The sequence below is a fragment of the Salvelinus fontinalis genome, chromosome 27 (genome assembly GCF_029448725.1).
Source record: "Salvelinus fontinalis isolate EN_2023a chromosome 27, ASM2944872v1, whole genome shotgun sequence".
Classification (NCBI taxonomy): domain Eukaryota; kingdom Metazoa; phylum Chordata; class Actinopteri; order Salmoniformes; family Salmonidae; genus Salvelinus; species Salvelinus fontinalis.
This window is the reverse complement of record NC_074691.1, coordinates 7,866,937-7,892,178: the sequence shown is the minus strand read 5'-3', so window position 1 is coordinate 7,892,178 and position 25,242 is coordinate 7,866,937. Positions and strand designations below refer to the sequence as shown.

Genomic DNA, 25,242 nt, shown 5'->3' with positions numbered 1-25,242 from the left:
CTGCTTCCTTTGAAGTCCATTCAGTCAGAGGAACATTGTAATGATGAGAACCAGCACAATGACAACAGCACAGAGACAGCTCATGGAGTTCTCACCTTCCCAGGTCTGAAGAACACTCTGGTCAGCCCAAACTTGTAGTCGTTCTCGTTCAGACCCAGCGCTTTGAATAAAGCCTGCAGCGCAAAGACAAGAAGTCAATACATGTCATATCAACACGTCAAACTGTGTTTGTAGAGGAGCCCAGAGCAGGGCTCGTGTGTGTGTTTGTGTGTGTGTGTGTGTGTGAGCGCCATGAGGCGCTGACCTTGCAGAAGAGCCTTGGGTCAAGGCGAGTCAGCTTGGCAGGCATGTACTGCTTGTACATGTTGTAGAGCTCATGGAATGGCGCTCTGGAGGGGAAGCCTCCCTGCATGAGATCTAGCACAGACACCATTCCTACACACAGACAGACACAGGGTCACTCCAGCCCAAAGAGAGAACTCAACATCTTGGCACTTGTAACTAACGGTAGATTTATTGTCGAAGGGAGAAAAAAGAAATCGAATGATATCATCAAATAACCTTAAAGGATCAAATATTACATCACAAGTTGAGGAGTGACATACCATTTCAAACATATATTTATTGTAAAACCATAGTTAAAGCTTCAATCTTCTCCTGTTCAGTCAGAGGTCAATTTTAACACACATTCATTCTTCCAATGTTTCAAACTAACATTTGTTGACTCCACTCAGTATAGTTAATGCACTACCATTTGTATTTAAACTCAGAGAACTGGCGCATAGTCTCTCCCTTTATCTGTGGGATCACTAACGAGTTTGTGTAGATTAACAAAATATATAATCTGGCATCTCCAAGGATACAGAAGAAAAGCATGTCAAATGCAGTACGCAAATTGACCAGGAGAATGGGACAATTAATTTGCCTAGCAGCCTTTAGTTTAAAGGTCCGAGAAAGAGAAAAGTTCAGAAAACAGTAGAAGTAGAACAGCTCTTGGCCGTTGTCCCCAGCGGGAGTTTTCAATAAAGGCATGTAAATCACACTGGTCATTTTGCATTTGATCGCTTTTAGGCAGATTCAAAATCCACATCTGTAGTCATGTCTCCCAGTGTAGTTGTACGCAAGTTAAATATAAACAAATGAATAATTAACGCTTTACAGTACGGTGGGGAAACTTCACTTCATCCATCACCAATGTAGAGTGTGTGTTAAATGGCACCCTATTCTCTTTAGTGCACTACTTTTGACCAGGACCCACAAGGAATAAGGTGCCAAGTTGATTAATCCTTCTCTTTAGAACTATATATATACACACTGACCTGAGCACTGCAGCTGGGAGAGGATCTGGGCCCCTTCAAACTGGTGGCTAACCATCTTCAGATTGGGCTTGATACAGCGGATGAAACTGGAGCCCTGGGGGGGGGGCGATCAGGCTGTTAGCCATAAAGACCCTATTCAATTGAAGTGTTCTATATGCAATTTCAAGCTGTTAGCCCTGATAAAAGCCACACTGAAGAAGGCCACAGCGCACTTCATTGGTGACCCAGATTGGTTGGACATCGGCGTAGGCCTCAGACTTACAAAAGAAAACATTTCCCTGGGAGATCGATAAAGTTATATTATAGGAGACCCGATCTCAACTCAAGTTAGATGCCCTGTGAGTGGGGTGAAGCAGTAAATCGTTTAGCACTGTAGTAAATACTAACCGTGCTGCGAAGCTTCTCCAGTAGAATGTTCAGCTGGGTCTGTCGAGGTAAAAGTAGAAAAGAAAATCTTTGTTTAGTGACACAGACAGGCCTGTCTAGTCTAACAACATGAACACATGCTTACTAAGGGTACTTGCTCGCTCGCTCTCTGCCTCCAGCACACCTGTCCAAAACTCAAATCAACAGTACAGCCGTGAAAGGCACACGTTTTATTGTTGAAGCGCATTGAAACTAAAACAAAAAGAGATTGTTTTAATGTCATTCATGCAAACAGGTCCAAATACAACCCCGGTAGGACCACAGGAACAGAAAAACAGACAGACGGAGGAACGCATGGTAGCCGACTAACCGTGCATTGTGGGATGGCAGACAGACATACAGATATCCGCTTGCTGGCCCCTCTCGGTCACTGTTCTAGAGCTCTTGTTGCAAATCCCCTGTAATTTTCCCAACTGGTCCAGGTTTCCCAGAAATCCCAGTTCAAATTAATTCCTGTGTTTCAGGAATTATCCAACCAGTATTTCTGGAAAACCTGGGAATTTTGCAACCCTAGTCTGCAAAGAGCTGTGTTTAACAGACTGATTGCTCTAGGGACCACCAGTGGGACATTAATATTCATATACCCGGCAGGATCGCACATCTCATATATTCAGCTGCTAACACTTTCTATCTCACCTTGTTACGCTGAGAACAGAGAGGTACTAACCTGCATCAATGATCAGGCCCGAGTCAAGCTCAAAGACTTCTGATCTATATCACTATTTCTAAAGTAGCTGCCTTATTTACAGTAGCCGCATAATATTTACAGTAGCTGCTTAATATTTACAGTAGCTGCTTGGCAGGCAGTCATATTGAGTGAAACTGCCAACTGGAATGCACATAAGTCTTGTACTTGTCAGAATTTCAATGTGGCATCGTAATTGGATCGATGGTCATTGATCCTGTCAGTAAAGACTGATCTGATCCTACAAGCTATGGATCTTGCTGTGGTCTATAACAAGTTGCAAAATTATTGACACTACACTGGGCAATACTGATATGAATAACATTTCAATTAATTGGAATTGAAAGCTGCCAACATCCAGATATCATTAGCAAGTGTTTGCCATGGGCTGAATTCAGATTCAAACCCAAAGTATGCGTGTTGTGTTGCAGGGGACAAATTATGGAGGGAGGCAGCACAGAGACAAGACTGGGGAGGGAGGGGACAGGGGGTGGCTGGAAGCGGTTAGCTGGATTATTCACTGATGCATTGTGGGATTCGTCACACACAACAGCACAAGACGAGTTACCTTATTTCCCTGGCTGTTTCTACGAGTCATCACGATTGATTTAAACCCCCCCCCCCTCCCCTACGTTTCTGCTTTTCCTGTCTGTATTTCTCCCTCTCGCTACACAACTTTAAAATCACAGCTATGATGGGGGGGGGGGGGGATAGGCAAAGGACGGAGACACAGAAGGAGGAGGAATGAAGAACAGAGCAGAAAGGGAGGCGGAACAGTGGGAGGGAGAGGCATTAGGAAGAACACCACAGGTAACAGGATAGAGAACATGAACTCTGTGGAAACTAAACGAAAGGTAGATCCAATCAGACAACACCATCAAAACACATTATGCAACCGAGAACCCTGTTCAAACCCTCTTAAAATTGCAATAACTTTTTTGCAACGCTCTTTGTGCTCTTAACCTTTCTGCTTCTCTCCACTGTCTAGGTGCAGTGTAGTTCCGTGACAGCTAACAAGAACTGCCTATTAACATGACTAAATATCTCCCTCGGATTTCACTTAATAATAATAATTATGAATATAATAACAACACTTCTCACAGGATCAATATCACCTAGCATAGAGTAAGGAAGGACATGACTGTTATGACCATAAAGTAAACGTATAGCCTTGATGCTACCGTTTTGCCTATAAAACACAGGATTAACATACATGAACATAGGCAACGGTGGGTGCATCCCAAATGGCACCCTATTCCCTATATGGTGCATTACTTTTGACCAGAGCCCTATGGGCCCTGGTCAAAAGTAGTGCACTATATGGGGAATGAGGTGCCATTTGGGATACCTACCATGTTAAGCAGCATAAGAAGTGTGGTCATAAAAAGCGTGGTAACAAAAAGCGTGGGATTAACATTCGTCCTCACCTTGAATTTGTTGCCGACGCTGATGAAGCTGAGTTTGCCGGCCTTCTGTTTAGAGTCCTTGGCGTTGTTGGAGTTCTCAAAGAGATCCCGGATAAACCGGTCTTTAGACTCACTCACCAGGCACTCCAGGGACATGTGCAGCGCGTCATTGTTCTTCTCCACAAACTTGGTCTGCAATTCAGAGAAAATGTAAAACCTTGAAGACGCAGAAGTACCCCGTTCAGAAAAAGGCTACTCTGCTTGGGAAGATAAGTGGGGCACTTAAATAAAAATAAACATGCTTTGAGTTCCACCTGCTGGGTTTTGTGCAGGTTTCAAAGCAGGAGAATGTTTGGTTGGAGATGCTGCAGTATAGGCCTACCACAAGGATATGGTGGATAACAAATATACATGATAAAAATCATAAAAAAAGGTGTAATGTTTTTTTGCCTTCAGACATTATGCTGAGTAATTGTGTGTGAACCTGAACATACCGTCTCATAGCACACCGCTCCTGCAAAGTGTCTGACAATGAATCCCTCGTCATCCCTCACGTTCCTGTGGACTTGCAGCTTGGATTTCCTGGGCACCTGAGGGATGCATCACACACCATCCATTTTAAATAAGTGAAACACAAATACAGCCACTGAAGCATGACCTTTCAAATGGCTTAAAGAAAGAAACACAAATGACTTTACAAACGCTAAAATGCACACGCGTGCACTGCCTATAACAGACAGAAAGGACATGAATCCTGATTAATGTTAAAACTCACGGTCAGTCGGAAGTGGTTCTTGTGCTTGCTGTGTACAGTCTCTGCAAAGTGCTGGTCGCTTGGCTGAGGTAGACGATTCTCTTCATCCAGGATGTCCAGGATGCCGACCAGCTTGGCCTCCACAAGGTCTGTAAACAGAGGTCAAAAGGTCAAGGTATCCAAAATGACTAAATCCATTCATCTATCAGTTTGACCTATACTGTTGCTTCTTGTATTTCATTAGGGGTTTAGTCTATGTATAGCCCAGGGCTGGATTACCAAATGCGGTAGTTCGGCCATGCCCAGGGCCACTTCTATGTAGAAGGACTGAGAACCTCAGTTCTTGTGACTTTTTAAAAAGGACATTCTACTACAAAATGTATTAAAATAAAATGATGCCGCCTCAACATAAAATATAATTTCCAGCCCCCAAAATGAGCCCAATAAGATATTGGTAAAATGATTACCGGTAGTTATAATAATTTTTACATATAGTACCATGCATATATATACACATACATCTCTATGTATCCATCTCAGGTCTGCTTTTAGCAATTACCTGTAGCCCATCTGATAGCAACATAGTGGCTATAAATAAAATGGCTGAAGCATGGGGTTGCCCATCTGCATTTCCCCTATTGAACTAATCATTAGCTAGATCCCAAATGCGATTATTTAATTTGTTAGCATCTTATTGTTGATGAACTTGAATAAACGCAGTAAATCTATAATATAGTATAATATATGTTAAGGCAACTTGGGGTAACACGCCCCCAGCTTGTATCTCACAGAAACCACTTACCACATGTATATTTCAGTCATTTAGCAGACGTTCTTATCCAGGGTGACTTATAGTAGCAACTAGGGTTAAGTGCCTTGCTCAAGGGCACGTCGACACATTTTTCACCTAGTCAGCTTCATGTCACCCCCCCCAACACATCCCCGGTTGCCACTACTCATGCTGAACAAAAAATGTAATCCGTCTCATCACAAGTTAAGTCACTCACAAATATTAATTTATTTAAAGGTAGGTTGGTGTTTAACCCCAAGTCAACCTACAATTGACTCGTGTTACATTTAGCCCCACTCTCCCCTTTTCACCCACTGCAAATTGTTGAGCGGTAACATGGTAACCAAAGACTGGACCTAATATTGTGTATAAGAGGTCCTATGTAAATAATATGTATATGTTAATATGTAATAATAATAATATGTAAATAATATTTGCTGGTCTGTGGTGTGTAATGGGGAGCCACAAGACACTGCACTTGACAAATTTATTAAATTGCTTACTCCAGTTACTAATATGCATGCAACCATTAAGAAAATTACATGGTGTTGGACCAGATACAATGCTATTTCACAGTAACTAAATTAACAGACTTTCAGCACACTTTTGGGAAGGGCATGGCACTTACAAATAATGATGATTGGCTGAGAGAAATTGATAATAAAAAGATTGTGAGAGCTGTTTTGTTATGGCTTGAGATAATGTGGATTGAGAGTTAGCCGTCTAACAGAACACATATGGTGCTCTTTAATGGTAGCCTCTCTAACATAATCCAGGTAGAATGAGGCATTCCCCAGGGCAGCTGTCTAGGCCCTTTACTTTTTTCAATCTTTACTAACGACCGCCACTGGCTCGGAGTGAAGCCTGTGTGATGTATGCGGATGACTCAACACGTCATCTACGACAGTGTGTGAAATCACTGCAACACTTAAGAGCTGCAGTCAGTTTCAGAATGGGTGGCAAGAAAGTTAGTGCTGTTGCAATCTACTGTAGAGATAACCTGCAGAGTTCTGTCATACTATCCAGGTCTATACCCAAACAGTTCGAGCTTCTACTTTTAAAGATCCATCTCTCCAGAAATAAGTCCCTCACTGTTGCCGCTCGTTATTGAACCCCCTCAGCTCCCAGCTGTGCACTGGACACCATATGTGAATTGATTGTCCCCCCATCTATCGTCAGAGTTCGTACTGCTAGGTGACCTAAATTGTGATATGCTTAACACCCCAGCCATCCTACAATCTAAGCTAGATACCCTCAATCTCACACAAATTATCAAGGAACCTACGAGGTACAACCCCAAATCCGTAAACATGGGCACCCTCATAGATATCATCCTGACCAACTTGCCCTCTAAATACACCTCTGCTGTTTTCAACCAGGATCTCAGCGATCACGGCCTGCGTCCGTGGTCAAAAGACCACCCCTCATCACTGTCAAACGCTCCCTAAAACACTTCTAAATCGACCTGGCCCGGGAATCCTGGAAGGACATTGACCTCATCCGGTCAGTAGAGGATGCCAAGCTGTTCTTTAAAAAGTGCTTTCCTTACCATCTTAAATAAGCATGTTGGTTTCACTGGTTATCCCCAAAGCCAACACCTCCTTCGGCAACCTTTCCTTCCAGTTCTCTGCTGCCAATGACTGGAAAGAATTGCAAAAATCACTGAAGTTGGAGACTTATTTCTCCCTCACTAACTTTAAGCATCAGCTGTCAGAGCAGCTTACCGATCGCTGTACACAGCCCATCTGTAAATAGCCCATCCAACCAACAGCATCCCCATATTTGTTTTTGTTTTCTGATCTTATGCACACCAGTATTCCTACTTGCACATCCTAATCTGCACATATCACCCCAGTGTAAATTGATAAATTGTAATTACTTCGCCACGATTGGCCTATTGATTGTCTAACCTCCTTACCTCATTTGCACACACTGTATATAGACTTTTCTATTGTGTTATTGACTGTACGTGTTGTTGTAGTTTTTGTCGCACTGCTTTGCTTTATCTTGGCCAGGTCGCAGTTGTAAATGAGAACTTGTTCAACTGGCCTACATAGTTAAATAAAGGTGAATTAAAAAGAAAATAATTGATTTGCGATTTGACTTATGATTTAGAGCAAAACACTTAGGTGCAATGTTGGAATCTTGGAAATAGAATGATCATTCAAATTATAAAGTTAGAATATGATAGTGGGCACATTGAATAATGTCGTTTGACATGAAAATGAATGAAAATGCCAGGGAGGAGTTATTGTGATTGGATCCAAAGTGTTGATAATTGTTTCCAAGGGGACCCTATAATCTTTGGCTACATTGTATGTTTCTCTTAGCTACTTCATGTAGCTAACATATTAATGCTTCTTGTATTTCTCTTTGATTTAGAAGGTACTGTTGCACAAACATGCTGATTTAGGTCTACACCATCACTGGTATCACTGGTAACAAGCCAAACATTCAAATACCATTACAGAAGGTAAAGTAAAAACCCAAACTGGTCCATGCATCAATACCGGTATATCGTAAAATACGGTATACCGCCCAGCCCTACTAGCACACAGCTCGGACACCCATGCATAACCCACAAGACATGCCACCAGAGGTCTCTTTGCAGTCCCCAAGTCCAAAACGGACTATGGGAGGTGCACAGCACTACATGTAAATCTATTCCACGTCAAGTAACTCACATAAGCAGTCAAATCAGATTACACCTTATGGAACAGTGAGGACAGACACACACCTGAATTGTGTGTTGTGGTTAGTAGAGTAGTGGCCGGAGGGCAAACACTTAATGTATTGTGAAATGTGTTGTAAAATGTATTTTAAATGTTTAAAAATGGTATTCTAATGTATATTACTGCCTTCATTTTTGCTGGACCCCAGGAAGAGTAACTGCTGCCTTCGCAGTAGCTAATGGGGATCAATAATAAATACAAAGCTGGGATCCCCCTCTTTTTAACAAAGGCCATTAAAACCGCTGTTGTCCCCGAGATTGCTTTATGAATTGTTGTGCCTTGATTGACAGAATGCATGTTTCCCTCCCTATGGCACTTGCAACTTGAATGCGCCTTGAGGAATATTTATCTTGCGTAGAACGCACAACAAGCCGACTAGGTCAATAGATATACTGTAATATATTAGTCCTTTTGTTTGCAGAGGAAAAGTCAATGTGTACTGTTCTAGCATCTTCAAAGTAGAACATGAAAGTGCGCCTTTCATGTTCCATATGTTTTTGTTGTGGGGCAATGATGTTGCCGTGGCGCAACACCACAGCTAAATGATTCCAGCGGAAACACTGCACTGAAGGTGTAAGAGATACAGTGAGCTCCAAAAGTATTGGGACAATGACCCATTTTTTGTTGCTTCGTCTCTGTACTCCAGCACTTCGGATTTGAAATGATACAAACAACTATGAAGTGCAGACTGTCGGCTTTAATTTGAAGGTATTTTCATCCATATCGGGTGAACCATTTAGAAATTACAGCACCCTTTTGTACATAGGATTTGGAAATGCTGCAAAAGCACGGGCATTCTAGCGCAATAGATCCACGTCGACAGGACTGCAGTGGCGAAGGTGGAAAATTTCAAGTTCCTCGGTGCACACGTTACTGACAATGAGTGCCAGGGGAAAAGTGTCAAAGACTCCAGTCACCCATATAAGACTTCTCTCTGCTACCGCACAGCAAGAGGTACCGGAGCACCAAGTCTAGAACCAAAAGGCTCCTTAACAGCTTCTACCCCCAAGCCATAAGACTGCTGAACAATTAATCAAATGGCCACCCGGACTATTTACATTGACACACACCCCCGTTATTTCTTAATTCCATTCTGTTACTTTTAGATTAGTGTGTTTTGTTGTGAACTGTTAGATACTACTACACTGTCGGAGCTAGAAAACAAACATTTTGCTACACCCGCAATAACATTCGCTAAATATGTGACCAATAGAATTTGACATCGGTATTGACGCACGGACCGGTTTGGGTTTTTACTTTACCTTCTACAGCGGTATTTCAATGTTTGGTTTGCTAAATGTGATAAAATAAACATGGCAGTGTGGCGTATTTATTAGGGATTCCCATTAGCTGCTGCCTTCCTGGGATCCAGCAACATTAATAAGGCAGTTAGATACAACTACAAATATCACATAACACTTTTCAAAACACATTAAGTGTCTGCCCTCAGGCCCCTACTCTACTATCACATATCAACACAAAATCCATGTGTACGTGTGTGTAGCGTGCGTGTGTTATGTGTAACGTGTCAGTTTGTATAGTTCACTCCGCTACTTGAGTCGTCTGTCTCCCCCTCTCACTTTCCCCGCCCCTAGTCACTCAAGGAGCGCAGTCGTTGCTTGGACCGCGAGACCACTTGTCTTTAGTCTGCATGGTCAATGCAGCGGATGCAACAAAGTGTTGACAACGAGGCTGCTTTCCACTTTGCATCTTAATATAAATCCACAAGGAATCTATAATTACACTATTAGTTTGTGTATCTTACTGTGTGCAAACAGTTCATTTGTCGTTTATTAGCAAGTGGCGGCAGATAACCTAGTGACTAGTGTTGGACTAGTAATCGAAAGGTTACCAGATCGAATCCCCGAGCTGACAAGGTAAAAATATTTGTCGTTCTGCCCCTGAACAAGGCAGTTAACTCACTGTTCCTAGGCCTTCAATGAAAATAAGAATTTGTTCGTATTGACTTGCCTAGTTAAATAAAGGTTTAAAAAAATATATTTAAAATAAGTTGTGGCTAAAATAAATCGTGTTAGCTGCTAATCGCAAGTAAGCTAGCTAGCTAATACATTTACTGAGACAGAGAAAACGTAACTAGCTAATACAGCCAGGTACCAGTAAGCATTTTGTTTGTGCAACAGTATCGTCTAAATCAGACAGGAATAGGCAAAGCATGCATATTTTCATTAGATCAAGTAAGAGAAAACATTAACGTAGCTAACATCTAATTAGGGTCCGATGGGAAACACTGACCAACACTGCCTAACCTGTCACAATAACTCCCAGGCTTTTTCATGTCTAACACTATTCAAAGTGTCCATTATTATAACTCTAGAATTTAAATAATTATATATTTTCATGATTCCAACAGTTCACCCATGAATTTTGATCTAAATCCCAAGTCAAATAGCAATAGCAACATTTGTTTAAAAATAAGGCCTCCGTTTTTTGCCCATATCATGCAGCCGTTCGTGGCACTGTGGACATGATCTCAAAACGAGAGCAAGAAATGCAGACATATGAAAATTACATTTGTTTGAAGTTTGATTTAACAGTATAAAACAACCAGTATTGAGAAAGACCCATTGAAATCAATGTATGTGTTGCCATGCTAAGGTCATGCACTACTTAAAGCAAATGTATAACCTGTTCTATTAAAAAACATAACTACAAAAAAAAAGTGAAATAGTGATATATTTTGGCTATAAACGCCCAACCCTATTTGATGGAACAGAAAGTAAAATGTCTGTTCTCAGAGAGTGAGTCTACAGGGCATGCTTGCGCCAACAGCTTCTTCTCTTAAACGCAGACCCAATTCTATCTAGCGTTAACCCCGGTCACCTCCATTCCACTCTGGTATCCTGCCGCCGTACCCCACACATCTCAAACAGAGGGGTTTAGGTGTGCTCTGCAACATAATCAATCTACCTCCCATCAATTGCTTCATTTCTGTTGACCATGAAACATAACTTAGGGTCAGGGTCAAGAGTAGTGTGCTCAAAAGCGTAACCTCTCTCAGAGAAAACAGCTATTCCACCTTCCCACACATACGGAAGCCAAAACCGATCTCCAGTCAGAAGAATATTGAACGGCAACATTGGGGAAAAAACAGGGGAAAAACACTGGAAACTAGGCGGAGGAGACTGTGTGTGTCAAACGATGTGCATGTAATGATACGAAGACGAGACAAACCTATGCAGTCCTGATTGTCGACATAATGGACCTCATTTACTCCAAGACCCTCCTTCTGATACAGCTCTTGTTCCTAGAATTCAAAACAGAACGGTTCCAATAACAAGCATCGGTAATGTCATTTATAATGACATTCAGAAAATAAAGTCTGTTTACTTACACTACCGTTCAAAAGTTTGGGGTCACTTAGAAATGTCCTTGTTTTTGAAAGAAAAGCAATTTTTTTGTCAATTAAAATAACAAATTGGTCATAAATACAGTGTAGACATTGTTAATGTTGTAAATGACTATTGTAGCTGGAAACGGCTGATTTTGGGACCCTACATAGGCGTACAGACCCATTATCAGCAACCATCACTCCTGTGTTCCAATGGCACGTTGTGTTAGCTAATCCAAGTTTATCATTTCAAAAGGATAATTGATCATTAAAAAAAACTTTTGCAATTATGTTAGCACAGCTGAAAACTGTTCAGGCAAGTAGTACACAGCGTTATGTGAGATCTTCAGTTTCTCGCATGGAATAGCCTTCATTTCTCAGAACAAAAATAGACTGACGAGTTTCAGAAGAAGGTTCTTTGTTTCTGGCCATTTTGAGCCTGTAATCGAAACCACAAATGCTGATGCTCCATATACTCAACTAGTCTAAAGAAGGCCAGTTGTATTGCTTCTTTAATCAGAACCACAGTTTTCACCTGTGCTAACATAATTGCAAAAGGGTTTACTCATGATCAATTAGCTTTTTGAAATGATAAACTTGGATTAGCTAACACAACGTGTCATTGGATCACAGGGGTGATGGTTGCTGAAAATGGGCCTCTGTATGCCTATGTAGATATTCCATTAAAAATCTGCCGTTTCCAGCTACAGTATAGTAATTTACAACATTAACAATGTCTACACTATTTCTGATCAATTAGATGTTATTTATAAAAATAAAAAAAAATAAAAAAAAAGCTTTTCTTTCAAAAATAAGGACATTTTCAAGTGTCCCCAAACTTTTGAACGGTAGTGTATATAAGATTGGCCTCATTAGAATAGAGAACAAAGCCTCAAATGTATTCAAATAAAGTCTGAGGGCAGAAGCTTTGTCCATTATAGCTATCTAGCAATAATACATTACGTTAGCAAAGTTCACTAATCTTAGAAATATCAAGGTTTCCTTTTGCTTGTTGCAAACATCTGGCCTCATCCTCAGTTCATCTTTCCTAGATGTCTCGCATCTGCTCTCCTTCTCAGGATGCGTTGGAGAAGGACCCAATGGGAGGGTCATTCCCCTCGAACACAGTTGAGGAGGAGGCAAGGAGATAGGACGGTAGGAATCACAGTAGGAATCACAGAAAGGGCAACTTGAGATCGAGCTCTTGGACAGCTGGGATGTCAACCAAGGAGAGAGTCGGCATCGGGGTCTACAGACAGTGGAAGAGGCGCTCACCTCTTTCAGGATGCGCTCGTTGAAGAACTGCTGCAGCTTCTCGTTACAGTAGTTGATGCAGAACTGCTCAAAGCTGTTGTGTTCAAAGTACTCTGGAAGAGGAAATGAAAAGACATTAAAAAAAACACTTCGGCTGTAAACCACCACTGTCTCTGACTAATGAACTCTAGCATGCGTGTGCAATGTGTGGTTTGCGTTATGTTGTGTATAATGTCCGTGGCGAAATGTCTGTTTGATGTCGTTTTTAAATGGACAATTAGGCTGCAAAACCATTTTCCGCCTGAGGGATAATAACGTTTACTACTGCTATCATATATCATGTAGACATTGCACATAGAGGCGGTACAGACCAAAGCCTGCGATATCCAGAACCCCGATGAAGTTGGCGGAGGAGTCGAAGGGGAAGCACTGGTTGACCCTGGTGACCACGTGGTCAAACAGCCGGCTGTACACAGCCTTGGCCAGGGCGTCCCGGGCATTGTTTGCCTGCTCCACTTTCAATGGCACCCTAGGAGAGAGAGAGAGAGAGAGAGAGAGAGAGAGAGCACATAGTTCCTCCTTCTAGCACTGGTCCTCTGTAGCTCCGTTCGCGAGCACCATACTCTGCAACACCAGCATAGCGGGGTTCGATTCCCAAGACCAACCACATCTAAAATGTATGCAAGCATGACAGTTGCTTTGGATAACAGCAGCTGCTAAATAGCATACTGTATATTATAATTGAATACTTGCCTTCTCTGTATGCAAAGTCAATTTAAGTATATCTAATCTAAAATCTACCATGGGGGAATTGGATTTGTCACCAGCAAAGAAACATAGCACTAAGGCAACTACACGCATACATCAGAGACGGAGACTTGAGCAATGACGGCTGGTGTAATCAATAGCCTACAATTCATAACAGCGGCAGAGTCAGTTTAAATAATCCTACGCAGTCATCACCGTGGGTCTGCAAAAATACTGAGGGTCTGCTTGGTTTCCCAAGCGGATAATTGGGTTATTGACATCTTGGGGAAAGAGTGATTGCGGTGGGATAAGGAGCCATGACAATGAGAGAAGGCATGAGCATCACAGCTCTGTGAAGGTATTGTGACGTCCCCAGAGCTCGGACTGCGGTCAAGTGCTCAGCTGAATAATCCGAGGCCACCGAGAGAGGGCTAAGAATGCAGGGGAGCGTGAAATGTACAACATGACTACCACGTGGACTTAAAAGTTCCTCGTCAAGCTTCACCTTCGCTTCAAACGTATCTTTGTCATGCACGTAAAAGGAAAACTCCACTCAAAAACTATCTTTCGGTATTTTTCTTCATTAGTCCACAATGTTTTGCATGTCAAGTTTTCAAGCCATTGGACTTCAAGATGCAAAGTGTCACTTGTCACATCAAGATGATGTAAAATGAATCATGAGGCAAAAAGCATCATTGTGATTAAGTGGCAAGTGACACTTTCCTTCTAAAGTTGATCCTTTCAGGCTGGAGAGAACCGGGATAATGCTGTACAAGTAGCACTTAGCCATTAAGTACTTAGAGAACTGCTATGTCCAAAAGCCACCTCTAATGTCTTGAAGTGAGAGTTGATTTAGAGATTCTCCTCACACACACACACACACACACACCTTCCCCTCCATCCCTCACACCTACACACAAACTCTTTGGGCAGGACTTATCCATTATCTCGTCCCCCCCTGTGAATCTCCATTTAGCACATCCCACAAGACAAGAACTCCCCATTATGATACCAGCATCACATCACCTCGTCTTACACCTTTGCCTCCTTAAGCTCTCAGTACAACTGGGCCCTCTCTCGCCCTCTCTCAACCACAAACCATGTTTCATTTATATTCTTCCAGCCAGTGAGAAACTACCGGTCCACAGCTAAAACATCTAAATACCAGGGTTAAGCCCTGGCCTCTCATTCACAAACCAAGAGGTATGAAATGCCAGAACACTAACAGCAGCGGGGATGTGTGTATTCCCTACGAAGCTCGAGGTTATCCACCTTGCTCAATGATCTCCACAAAATGATCTCCGGCAGCATGTTATCAGGAAGTCGAGGGGCACACATCTTATTTAAAATTACCGTTAAGAGTCTGTACTGCACTGTGCATATGGGTAAGTTGAGAGAGTGGACTGACCCCACCTGGCATCGCCGAGATGCCGAGTCCGTTAGTGAATTCACCATGGTGGGGTCAACACGATTAACATCTCCCCCCCACCCACATAAACACCTTAAAAGCTAGTCCCTAAACAGGCTCACATTTAGATACGGCTTTCCCCCTTACATAAGTCATAAAAATAGGCCGCTTAGTGGTGGAGCCACAGACAGAGAGAGCCGGTTGAAATCCTTACCCGCCCTTTATAAGTCTTAATGTAACTGTACTCACATTGCGATTGCTGCTATTAATTAAACAGAAATTAAACAAGCCACGGCACACCACTAATTAACTGCTTAATATTAAGCCCTCAGAGGGTGCGTCCCAAATCGCACCAGATTCCCTACATTGTTCTTTTCACCAGAACAATATGGGCCCTTGTCAAAAATAGTGCACTATGTAGGGAAAAGAGTAGGACTCACCCATAGACACAGACAGGCCCGTATAAAGCAGCAGTTAAAGCTTAACTACTGTGTGAAAGTGTCTCTCTCTCTCCACAAATGAGACAAACATTAGTGAATGAGGACATAAGGGTAATTGCACATAGCGACTGGCTTGGCATTCAGCTTGGCGAGCTGAGGGAGCGCCAAGCTGCCCATACAACAATCACTGTCAGGCATAAGACAGGCTGGGCCACGGCTAAATGCACACAGGGCCTTGCCATAGATCAAGAACGAGGCATGCATCCCAAATGGTTCACTATTCCCTGTATAGTCCACTGCTTTTGGCCAGGGCTCATAGGGCTCTGGTCAAAAGTAGTGCACTACAGAACATAGGGAATAGTGTGGCATTTAGGACACATACAGGGACTAGGGAAGGGCCCGTATTCATTCAATAGTGGCTAGTTCCTGATTTTACTCAGAGGCACAGCACTACTGTTAGTGACAACTGCAGCACACACACAAACGCATCTCTTGGTTCCTATGGTAACTGGCATGTGACCAGTAAGGCATTTGTTAACAGAGCATGAGTGCTAAGCGTGTGGACCTGACAACCTCTGCACAAAGACAAACCTTCCAATACAAATAGAAATATAGGCTAGAATCATCACCATATTGACAACGTTTAGGAATTCAAACACGTGTCACATGCAATTAAAGAACACAGGCGCTACCTGTTATTTTGCCTGTCCTTTCATAAAAGGCAGTGCATGGTTCCCAAAAAACACCCTATAGGTTCTGGTCAAAAGTAGTGCGCTATATAGGGAATAGGGTGCCATTTAAGATGCACACGCAGTCCTCTCTCCGTGCAAGGCCGTTGAGGAGAAGGAAGTGACTTAAACAGAAATGCTATAGCGCTATACAGTACCAGGCAGAAGTTTGGACACACCTACTCATTACAGGGTTTTCCTTTATCTTTTACATTTTCTACATTGTAGAATAATAGTGAAGACATCAAAACTATGAAATAACACATATGGAATCAGGTAGTAATCAAAAGAGTGTTAAATCAAAATATATTTTAGAATCTTCAAAGTAGGCACCATTTGCCTTGATGACAGCTTTGCACACTAGGCATTCTCTCAACCAGCTTCATGATGTAGTCACCTGGAATGCATTTCAATTAAAAGGTGTGCATTGTTAAAAGTTAATTTGTGGATTTGTTTTACTTTATTTCTTAATGCGTTTGAGCCAATCGGTTGTTGTGACAAGGTAGTGGTGGTATACAGAAGGTGGCCCTATTTGGTAAAAGACCAAGTCCATATTATGGCAAGAACAGCTCAAATAAGCAAAGAAACGACAGTCCATCATTACTGTAAGACATGAAGGTCAGTCAATCCGGAACACTTCAAGAACTTTGAAAGTTTCTTCAAGTTCAGTCGCAAAAACCATCAAGCGTTGATGATGAAACTGGCTCTCACGAGGACCATTTCATAGTTTTGATGTCTTCACTATTATTCCACATTGTAGAAATTAGTAAAAAATAAAGAAAAACCCTTGAATGAGTACGTGTGTCCAAACTTATGACTCGTACTGTATGTAATATATTCTGTAAGTCATTATATGGTGACTTACTTGATAACTGTTCCTTTGGCGCCCCCTGCTGTGGTGAGCATGACCCTGGAGGTGAGACTGACTCGCAGGTCCGACTCCTCCAGACCCAGCAGCTCAGCACAGTACTCCACAGTCTGGCTCGACTGGTTCTTTATGGTGCAGCCACCTGGTGGGACAGACATAAAGAGTGGTTACGTTGTAAGTAGCTCGTAAAGTTGTTAGTAACGTTGTAAGGATGACGTGTAGAATGTTGTGAGCAGTTAGGAAGAACGTCAGTGATTTTATTGAAGACTGAGTAAGCTCTGACCCTGGGTAAATATGCATTCAGTGATTGCACATATTGTACATTACAACATGGTTTTGACATACATGACATGGATTACAGTTCAATACTGCTCATATCGATACTTAACATCCATTTCCGGCCATACAGTCATCGATTCCGACAGACCGTCAATAAGGAAACAGCACGATCAAAGTCTAATACTCTTACTAGCTACGGGACTACTGCATTTTTTTAAAGAACAAGCTACGTACAGCAATCCAGCTTCACCCTAGTCTGGTCTCAATAGTATCAGGACAAAGCATACAATCAAATCCCGCATGATTTATCAGCACAGACGTAACCTTTTTGCCAATCTATTTCATAATGAAACAGGCTTCATTATTCCTGGTGTCCGTTTTCTGGACATTACAGGAAAGCCCCGTACCAACCACCGCCATAGATCTTTCAGCTAACCCGTTCCTGGCGATTCTTGTCTTCATTCTCTTATAAAATGGCCGTTTCCAGTTGCAGGTGGTTCTACAAAAACCAGCAAGGAGGTTCCTCTCCATCTTAGCTGCCCAAATCTAACATTTCCCAGCATCTTCGCAGTCGTTTCTATGCGACGCGGCCACGTGTAGAAGATGACAGTGCGACCAAAACAAAGATCTACAGATACGTAAGAGGCAAATCTCAATGGATACAAAACATGGATTTAATATCTTTCAGAAAAATAATGTATATGTTTTTTTTGTAGAACCACATGCAACTGGAAACTGACATTTTCTAAAAGATACTTTTTTTAAACCGAATCGAGAATGAAGAAATAAAAAAAACACCAGAAACAGGTTAGTTGAAAATTCTATGGCGGTGGTTCGTGTGGGGCTTTCCTGTAACTGACACCCAAAAATCTTTGGTTATATCACATTATCTGGCGTACAGTCTGTAGATAGACAAGAAGCAGGATAGTGGGAAAGTAATGAGGGGATAAAATGGCTAGTTCAAGGGCGACACAGGATAAGGAGGACAGTTTTGGGACGAGACAGGAGGGGATAATGGAAATTTTAGGGGCGACAGGAAGGAGGTGATAAGGGGTACAGTTTGGTGGTAACGATGGAAGGAGGGAGATAAGGGGGACAGTTCTCCGTGCGACACCAGATGGCGCTTCTCTCAGAGGAGCTGAGGCAGGATATCATGCGTTTCATGTCAGGGACAGGGAGCAGCCGGACGGTTCCCATCCTCATGATCATCATCTTCTCTGACTGGACTCTTTGCTTCAGTTCACAGTAAAAACGCACCACGGGAGACTCCCGCTGAGTACAAAGTACTTGTTTTAAAATGCTGCCATGCTGTGCCGCTCTCACTCTCACAGAAGGGGAAAAAGATGAGAATTGAAAGGCACTACGTTCGCGTTTCACTTCGATGTTCAAAAGGAATGGTCTATTCTCAAAATGTGACCTTCCTCTGGGTTGTCTGAAACAGCATGTTGTGTAATGTGAAGTCAGTGGGTGGAGGAAAGCCTAAAGACTTTCACATCGTAATGAATCAGCCTTGCCAAACAAAATAATATACTTGCCCTAACAACAACAATAAAAATATGAGATTATTCTGTATGATATTATTGTAACCGTAGGGTACTACAAAGAGCGACATTCACAAAGAGACATGTGAAACATTTCATCAATTAATCCAACGGCTTTGTATCAATAATAAATTAATGGGAGGAGAATGACAAGTCCCAAGTGTCCTTGTGTCTCTTTGATAGGGAATAAAATGAATTTCACAGACTACAACAAGAGGCCACACGGGCCTTTAGAAGAAAGCTGAAGATCAAAGTAATTGATCACAGAGCAGAGTTTCCTGGGGACAACAGCAAAATGGCGCACCTACTGCAAGGACACAAAAGATCGTTTTTCTGGTCGTGGCCCCTCATGATGAGTTCAGATTTTTTGTGGTCCCCCCCATCAAAATTTCCCATACCTGGACTAGACAGATGACTTATTGAGGCAACACCACACAATGAGGAAAATGCAAAAGGTGTCTGCCAGCTCTCTGACAAAACGCTACCACTTCCTCAGCATCCCTTAGACTTCCTGTCCTGTGCCCTGGTGCTTTACTCATATTGTCACTGCACTGAAAGAGAGTGCTTTGTTGTTGGTTAGTGTACCAAATAGTGAGTGGGGTGATATACTCTGACATCTTATAAGCCAGCCATCTGTTAAGAAAGCTTGCTAACAAGCATGCAAAAAACAATGAGGAGCGAGTGCGAGACCCGGCTCACATGTGGAAACTATAATGAGCGCTGAGCGAAAGAGAGGGAGGGAGAGAGAGACACCGAGACCCTGCTCACCTGATGTGGAAGCTAGAGAGAGCAGTGAACGAGTGAGAGACAAAGCGAGAGAGTGTGAGAGAGAATAAGGACAGTCAGACAAATAGGGACTGACAGAAAGACCGACAGACACCCTGCTCACCTGATGTGCTCCCTGCCTCCTCAAAGTCGATGTTGCCTAGGTGCAAAACCCCGGCCACCACTCTGAACAGGTCCAGCTTCTCCGTGTCATTCAGGCCGATCTTCTTCATGGCCCCACACATCCTGTTGAAGTCCCCCTGGTCGTCCAGCAGAGGGTCCTTCAGGGGCCCAGCTTTCAGGTGCTGAGGAACCATGGGGAGAGAACGGGTCAGTGACCGGGTCACAAGCTCTTTACAGAAGGGGTACCGTCTCAAAGATCGAAGGCTTGCATTGTAGCTGTGTTAATGTTGTGCCCCAACATCAATAAAATAAATAAAAACATATTACCCATAAAGTAATAAAAATACCATCCATTTCCCTCACTGGCAAGAGTTTCTTTGACTTGGTGAAAGTGTTTGTTTAGATCTGAGATGAGGCAATGCTATTGGACTTCAAACTAATTGGGCTGATTTTTTAAAATGGAATTAGCACATTAAACCTGCATGGAAGATAAAGTACATAACATCTCCTGCGGTAGGAAGAGGAGCAAGGATAGTAAGGTAGAGACCACACCTGGAAAACCAGCAACACAAAGAAGAATGTTACAGTACAAAGGGTATACTTGGCATAGCAATAACAACATACAGTAGCTTCAAACACCAGATTAGAATGGCAGATAAACGGCTTTTATGATAATTGGGTTACCTAATATTAAACAGTTTTTTAAAAAGATGTAAATTTGAATGGGTTCGTGGATAATGAGACACTAATAAGAATCCATCTCATCATTCAACTTAACACTCTTGAATTCATTTTCATTAAAGTAATATCAACTGAAGGTGGTTGCACTAGTTTATGAATTATCTATGGCAATGAGTAATACTTTTCTGCATACAACACAGTACAGAGCAGACATTGCCTTGTAAACCACAAGCATAAGTTATAGGAGTGCTAGTGTGTCAGAGCGGTTTATTCTTCTCTACAGTCAAATTGATGGCCTAAAGTGATAAGAAACCCAAGCCATTACAATAATGGAAACCAAGCAGTTTGTTAAAAGCACATTTGAGCACTTCATTCGGCAATTATACAGTAGCTGCTTGGCTGCATTTCATGTACTGAGTAAAGTTCCTTGGCCACAAACTTCCCAGTAACTTTCGGATATCAACTAGAAGGATAATATTGCCCCGAGTTTATTTATTTCATTAGGTTTATTTGGCAGGGACAATGCACAACAAAAAAAATAAGTCTCAGCGCACTTTGAAATGATGCGTCCCACCAGATTTCGCTAATAGCTACTTTGCATCTGTAGTCCTCAAATATGCCATTAAAAAAATAAACATTGTACTCTGACATTCTGGTCCAACTTTACGCTGGACACAAAATATATGGTCATTTTGACCTCAAGTCTTACACTCCAGAGAAAAATCCCATCATGCACTTAAAGAGAGAGAAGGCATGCAAGGAATCCACCACACTCAGCACCAATGTGAACCCAGACACAAAATAAGAAACTCCCCAAAATTCACATCATAATAAAATCGAAAGAAAATAAATAATCCTTGTAATAGCACAAAATCTATAATCACCTGATCATCCTGTATTATATATAGCAGAAGCAGTGCAAAGAGACATACAACCTTGATCAACAACAGTGACAGTAAACATAGTATAAAACGATGGGTCCGTCCCAAATAACACCCTATTCCCTAGTTAGTGCACTTCTTTTGACCAGGCCTCACAGTGAATAGGGTGCCATTTGGAACATAAGCAGGGTATGGGCCTACTATATCCACAGGCAATGAGCATAAAGGCCTTATTCAGCATCCGTCACAACATGATTCTCTCCAATAGGCCAAACCCAGCATTTATCATGAACAGGTGCTTCCTGTGATCAAAAAAAAGGTACAATCCTCCATGATCATATAACAAGCTACACGCCTCTCTGGAGACTGCCTTCTCCTGGTGTGAACCTAAAAAAAGGGGCCAAAGGTATCACCTACATGTACTGTACCTACCGTCTAAAAGAGACATCTGAAGACCATCTGCTTAGGTAAAACAGACGCTGAAAAACGCTGCCCAAAAAGTACTCAACATTTGTTTGCCTACGGTGTAGTTTTAACTATAATAATGGAAGTCATTCTAATTGTTTGGTTTTAACCTACATGGTAGTATAACCTCTACTAAAACATACAGCATCAGCAGCACAATTACAAAACATGATATTATCGGATTGAAAACGGCCACGTTCTTTTCTCCCACTGATGTCCCTGACTACATAGAACGGATTAATCATCAACGTCCCTCAAGGGGAGAGCAAGAGAGGCACACTGTTGTCCAGGGCATTTCAGAATAACAATTCATTACACTTGTGAGTCCTGAAGGGGTGTTGCAATAATGGAGAACGTATGCATAATTAATCAAAGGGAGAAGGCAAAGCAAGGAACTCATTTCGACGGAGCATAAAGAATTCTCATTGATACGGTACTTTCATCTATTCATACAGTCCTCATCTCATTGGCTCCTTTCTTAAATAAATTGTTTGCATCACATCTCAGATGAAGTTTCCATAGGTGTATGTATGTATGTATGTATGTATGTATGTATGTATGTATGTATGTATGTATGTATGTATGTATGTATGTATAAATAAGGGGGTTTATCTGACCAGAATGAAAATAAAACAATTTGTAGGCAACCGGTGGGAGTTCTAAAACTTGTAAAAAAATTATATATTTTTAAGTGTCTTGTTCAGTAAAAAAATGCATTTATTTTTTTATTTTTTTAATCACTACATCAGTGCATCTGCAGACCAAGAACAATGATCGTTATTTGACTGAGCAGGCCGTTTAGTAAAAGTAAAAGACATTTTGACAGACACAGCGAGCAAGATAGGGATGGAAGAGTACGTTCTGTTATTTTCTCTCAGCATAGACAGTCGTGCCTAAGTGCATTTCCAGTTAGTTCTGGAGATGAGAAACCATCTGTCATTAGACAGCCAAAAAACTAAGGATCAGAGGGAGGATTTCCTTTGTGGTTGTCCAGATATCTGGGAATACCCAGAGTAGCTGAAGACAAGCAATATGGAAGGTACATGAAGAAAGAAAGGAGAGAAAGACATGCACTGTACCTCTGGGCTCTTGCGGTTCTGAAGGATCTGTTTGTCTGTGTCCTTGTTTGCAAAGAAGCGAGTGCATCCTCTGTTCAAATACTGCAACACAGAAATATAACAATCAACAGAAGATTGCATGGATCAAGATACTGCAGTATGATATATATGCAACAATTTCAAAGACTTCAGTGAGTTACAGTTCAGAAGGGAATCAGTCAATTAAAATAAATTCATTAGGCCCTAATCTATGGATTTCATATGACTGGGCAGGGGCACAGCCCAGCCATGGGTGGGCCTTGGAGGGCATAGACCCACCCACTTGGGAACCAGGCCCAGCCAATCAGAATTAGTTTTTCCCCACAATGGGATTTATTACAGACAGAAACACGCCTCAGCACCCTCTCAGACGACCCCACAAGTAAGAAGCCGGATGTGGAGGTCCTGGGCTGGCATGGTTACATGTGATCTGCGGTTGTATAGCCAGTTGGACGTACTGACAAATTCTCTAAAACGACACTAGGTGGCTTATGGTAGAGATTCCTGCAGTCAGCATGCCAATTGCATGCTCCCTCAAAACTTGAGGCATCTGTGGTGTTGTGACAAAACTGCACATTTTAGAGTGGCCATTTATTATCCCCAGCACAAGGTGCACCTGTGTATTGATCATGCTGTTTCATCAGATTTTTTTATGCCACACGTCAGGTGGATGGATTATCTTGGCAAAGGAGAAAAGCTAACTAAGAGGGATGTAAACACATTTGTGCTCAATTTGAGAGAAATCTTTTTTTGTGCATATGGAACATTTCTGGGATCTTTTATTTCAGCTCATGAAACATTGGACCAACACTTTACATGTCACATTTATATTTTTGTTCAGTATAGTTATAACTGACTCTAAATCTATTGAACATCCCATCAACCTTGGTACAGGATGGTTTAAAATTATTGTCAACACATCAAACACAATGCATTAGCAGTAATATGGGAAACTATGACTTTTGAAAGCCATTGGTAAGTAACAGTGCCTAGTCAAAGTCTATACACCCCTTGAAAGGTCTTCACATTTTGCTGCCTTAAAATGACATTAAAACATTTTAAAATTGGTTTTTTCTTCCTACTGATGTACACAACCTACTCCACATTTTAAAAATGAAAAAATAAATTTGAATAAGAATCTTTGCACAACTCTTAGGGCAAAATATATACATCGTTCTTAGCAAAATTGCTCAAGCTCAGTACGTTTGGCTGGGTGTCATTGATGACAGAACCATTCAATCATTGTCTCTGAATTTCAAGCACAATTAAGTCAGGCCTGAGACGGGACCAATCAGGAACACTCAACACATATTATAAAGCCATTCTGGTGTGTCTTTAGCAATAAAATGTGTGTAATTAGCCAGCTGAAAAACAGAACTCGATCCCAGGTTTAGGTATTCAGAAGACTGAGGCAGGATTTCCTCTAACTTTTTGTCTGGCCTTTGCTACTTTCATGTTTATTTTTATCCTAACAAACTCCCCAGTCCCTGCAGGAGATCGGCATACCCATAATGAAGTCCGTTTAAAAAAAATATCTGCTCCAAATCATCCATTCTGTTTGCAACAAGGCTGTTAAGAATACTGCAAAGAAATTGACTTTTGGGTCTTAATTAAAAACAACAGTCTTGGGTCGAATCAAGTACAACAAAACAGAGTGAATGACTCTGTATTTTCAAGTAGTGTGGCGGCAGCATCATGTTATGCATATGCTTGTCACTGGCAAGGAATGGAACTTTTGTCAGGATAAAATAAAATATGAAAAAGGAGCAAAGCCCAGGTAAAAAGTTTGAGGAAAACCTGCCTTAGTCTTCCGAAAAGCTAACCCTGGGATAGAGTTTTTTTGTTGTTGTGGGACAATAAAAAAAAAATATATATACACACAGTACCAGTCCAAAGTTGACACACCTACTCATTAATGAAATAATACATATGAAATCATGTAGTAACCACTTTTTATTTTTTATTAAAACATGTTTTATATTTTAGATTCTTCATAGTAGCCACCCTTTGCCTTGATGACAGCTTTGCACACTCTTGGCATTCCCTCAACCAGCTTCACCTGGAATGCTTTTCCAACAGTCTTGAAAGAGTTCCCACATGTGCTGAGCACTTGTTGGCTGCTTTTTCATCCCTCTGCGGACCAACTCATCCCAAACCATCTCAATTGGGTTGAGGTCGGGTGATTATGGAGGCGAGGTCATCTGATGAAGCACTCCATCGCTCTCCTCTTTGGTCAAATAGCCCTTACACAGCCTGGAGGTGTTGGATCATTGTCCTGTTAGTCCCACTAAGCCCAAACCAGATGGGATTGTGTATCGCCGCAGAATGCTGTGGTAGCCATGCTGGTTAAGTGTGCCTTGAATTCTAAATAAATCACAGACGTCGTCACCAGCAAAGCACCCCCACACCACATCCTCCATGCTTCACGGTGGGAACCACACATGCGGAGATCATCTGTTCACCTACTCCGCGTTTCTCAAAGACACGGCGGTTGGAACCAAAAA

General features: G+C 41.9%; 1 protein-coding gene across 7 annotated transcripts in view; it reads right to left on the bottom strand.

The window, feature by feature from the left end:
- The window catches only part of myo6a (myosin VIa), a 90,070-nt gene that overhangs the window by 29,615 nt on the left and 35,213 nt on the right, over positions 1–25,242 (bottom strand). For all 7 annotated transcript variants that reach the window (XM_055884540.1, XM_055884541.1, XM_055884538.1 and 4 more), the window contains exons 10-22: positions 22,721–22,801; positions 19,616–19,796; positions 16,904–17,048; positions 13,087–13,244; positions 12,737–12,828; positions 11,305–11,377; positions 4,612–4,739; positions 4,331–4,426; positions 3,858–4,028; positions 1,707–1,745; positions 1,320–1,413; positions 305–435; positions 96–173 (exon numbers count right to left, since the gene is read on the bottom strand). In XM_055884540.1, the coding sequence (XP_055740515.1) occupies positions 96–173; positions 305–435; positions 1,320–1,413; positions 1,707–1,745; positions 3,858–4,028; positions 4,331–4,426; positions 4,612–4,739; positions 11,305–11,377; positions 12,737–12,828; positions 13,087–13,244; positions 16,904–17,048; positions 19,616–19,796; positions 22,721–22,801 (1,467 nt within the window). The remainder of the gene's footprint in view (positions 1–95; positions 174–304; positions 436–1,319; positions 1,414–1,706; positions 1,746–3,857; positions 4,029–4,330; positions 4,427–4,611; positions 4,740–11,304; positions 11,378–12,736; positions 12,829–13,086; positions 13,245–16,903; positions 17,049–19,615; positions 19,797–22,720; positions 22,802–25,242) is intronic.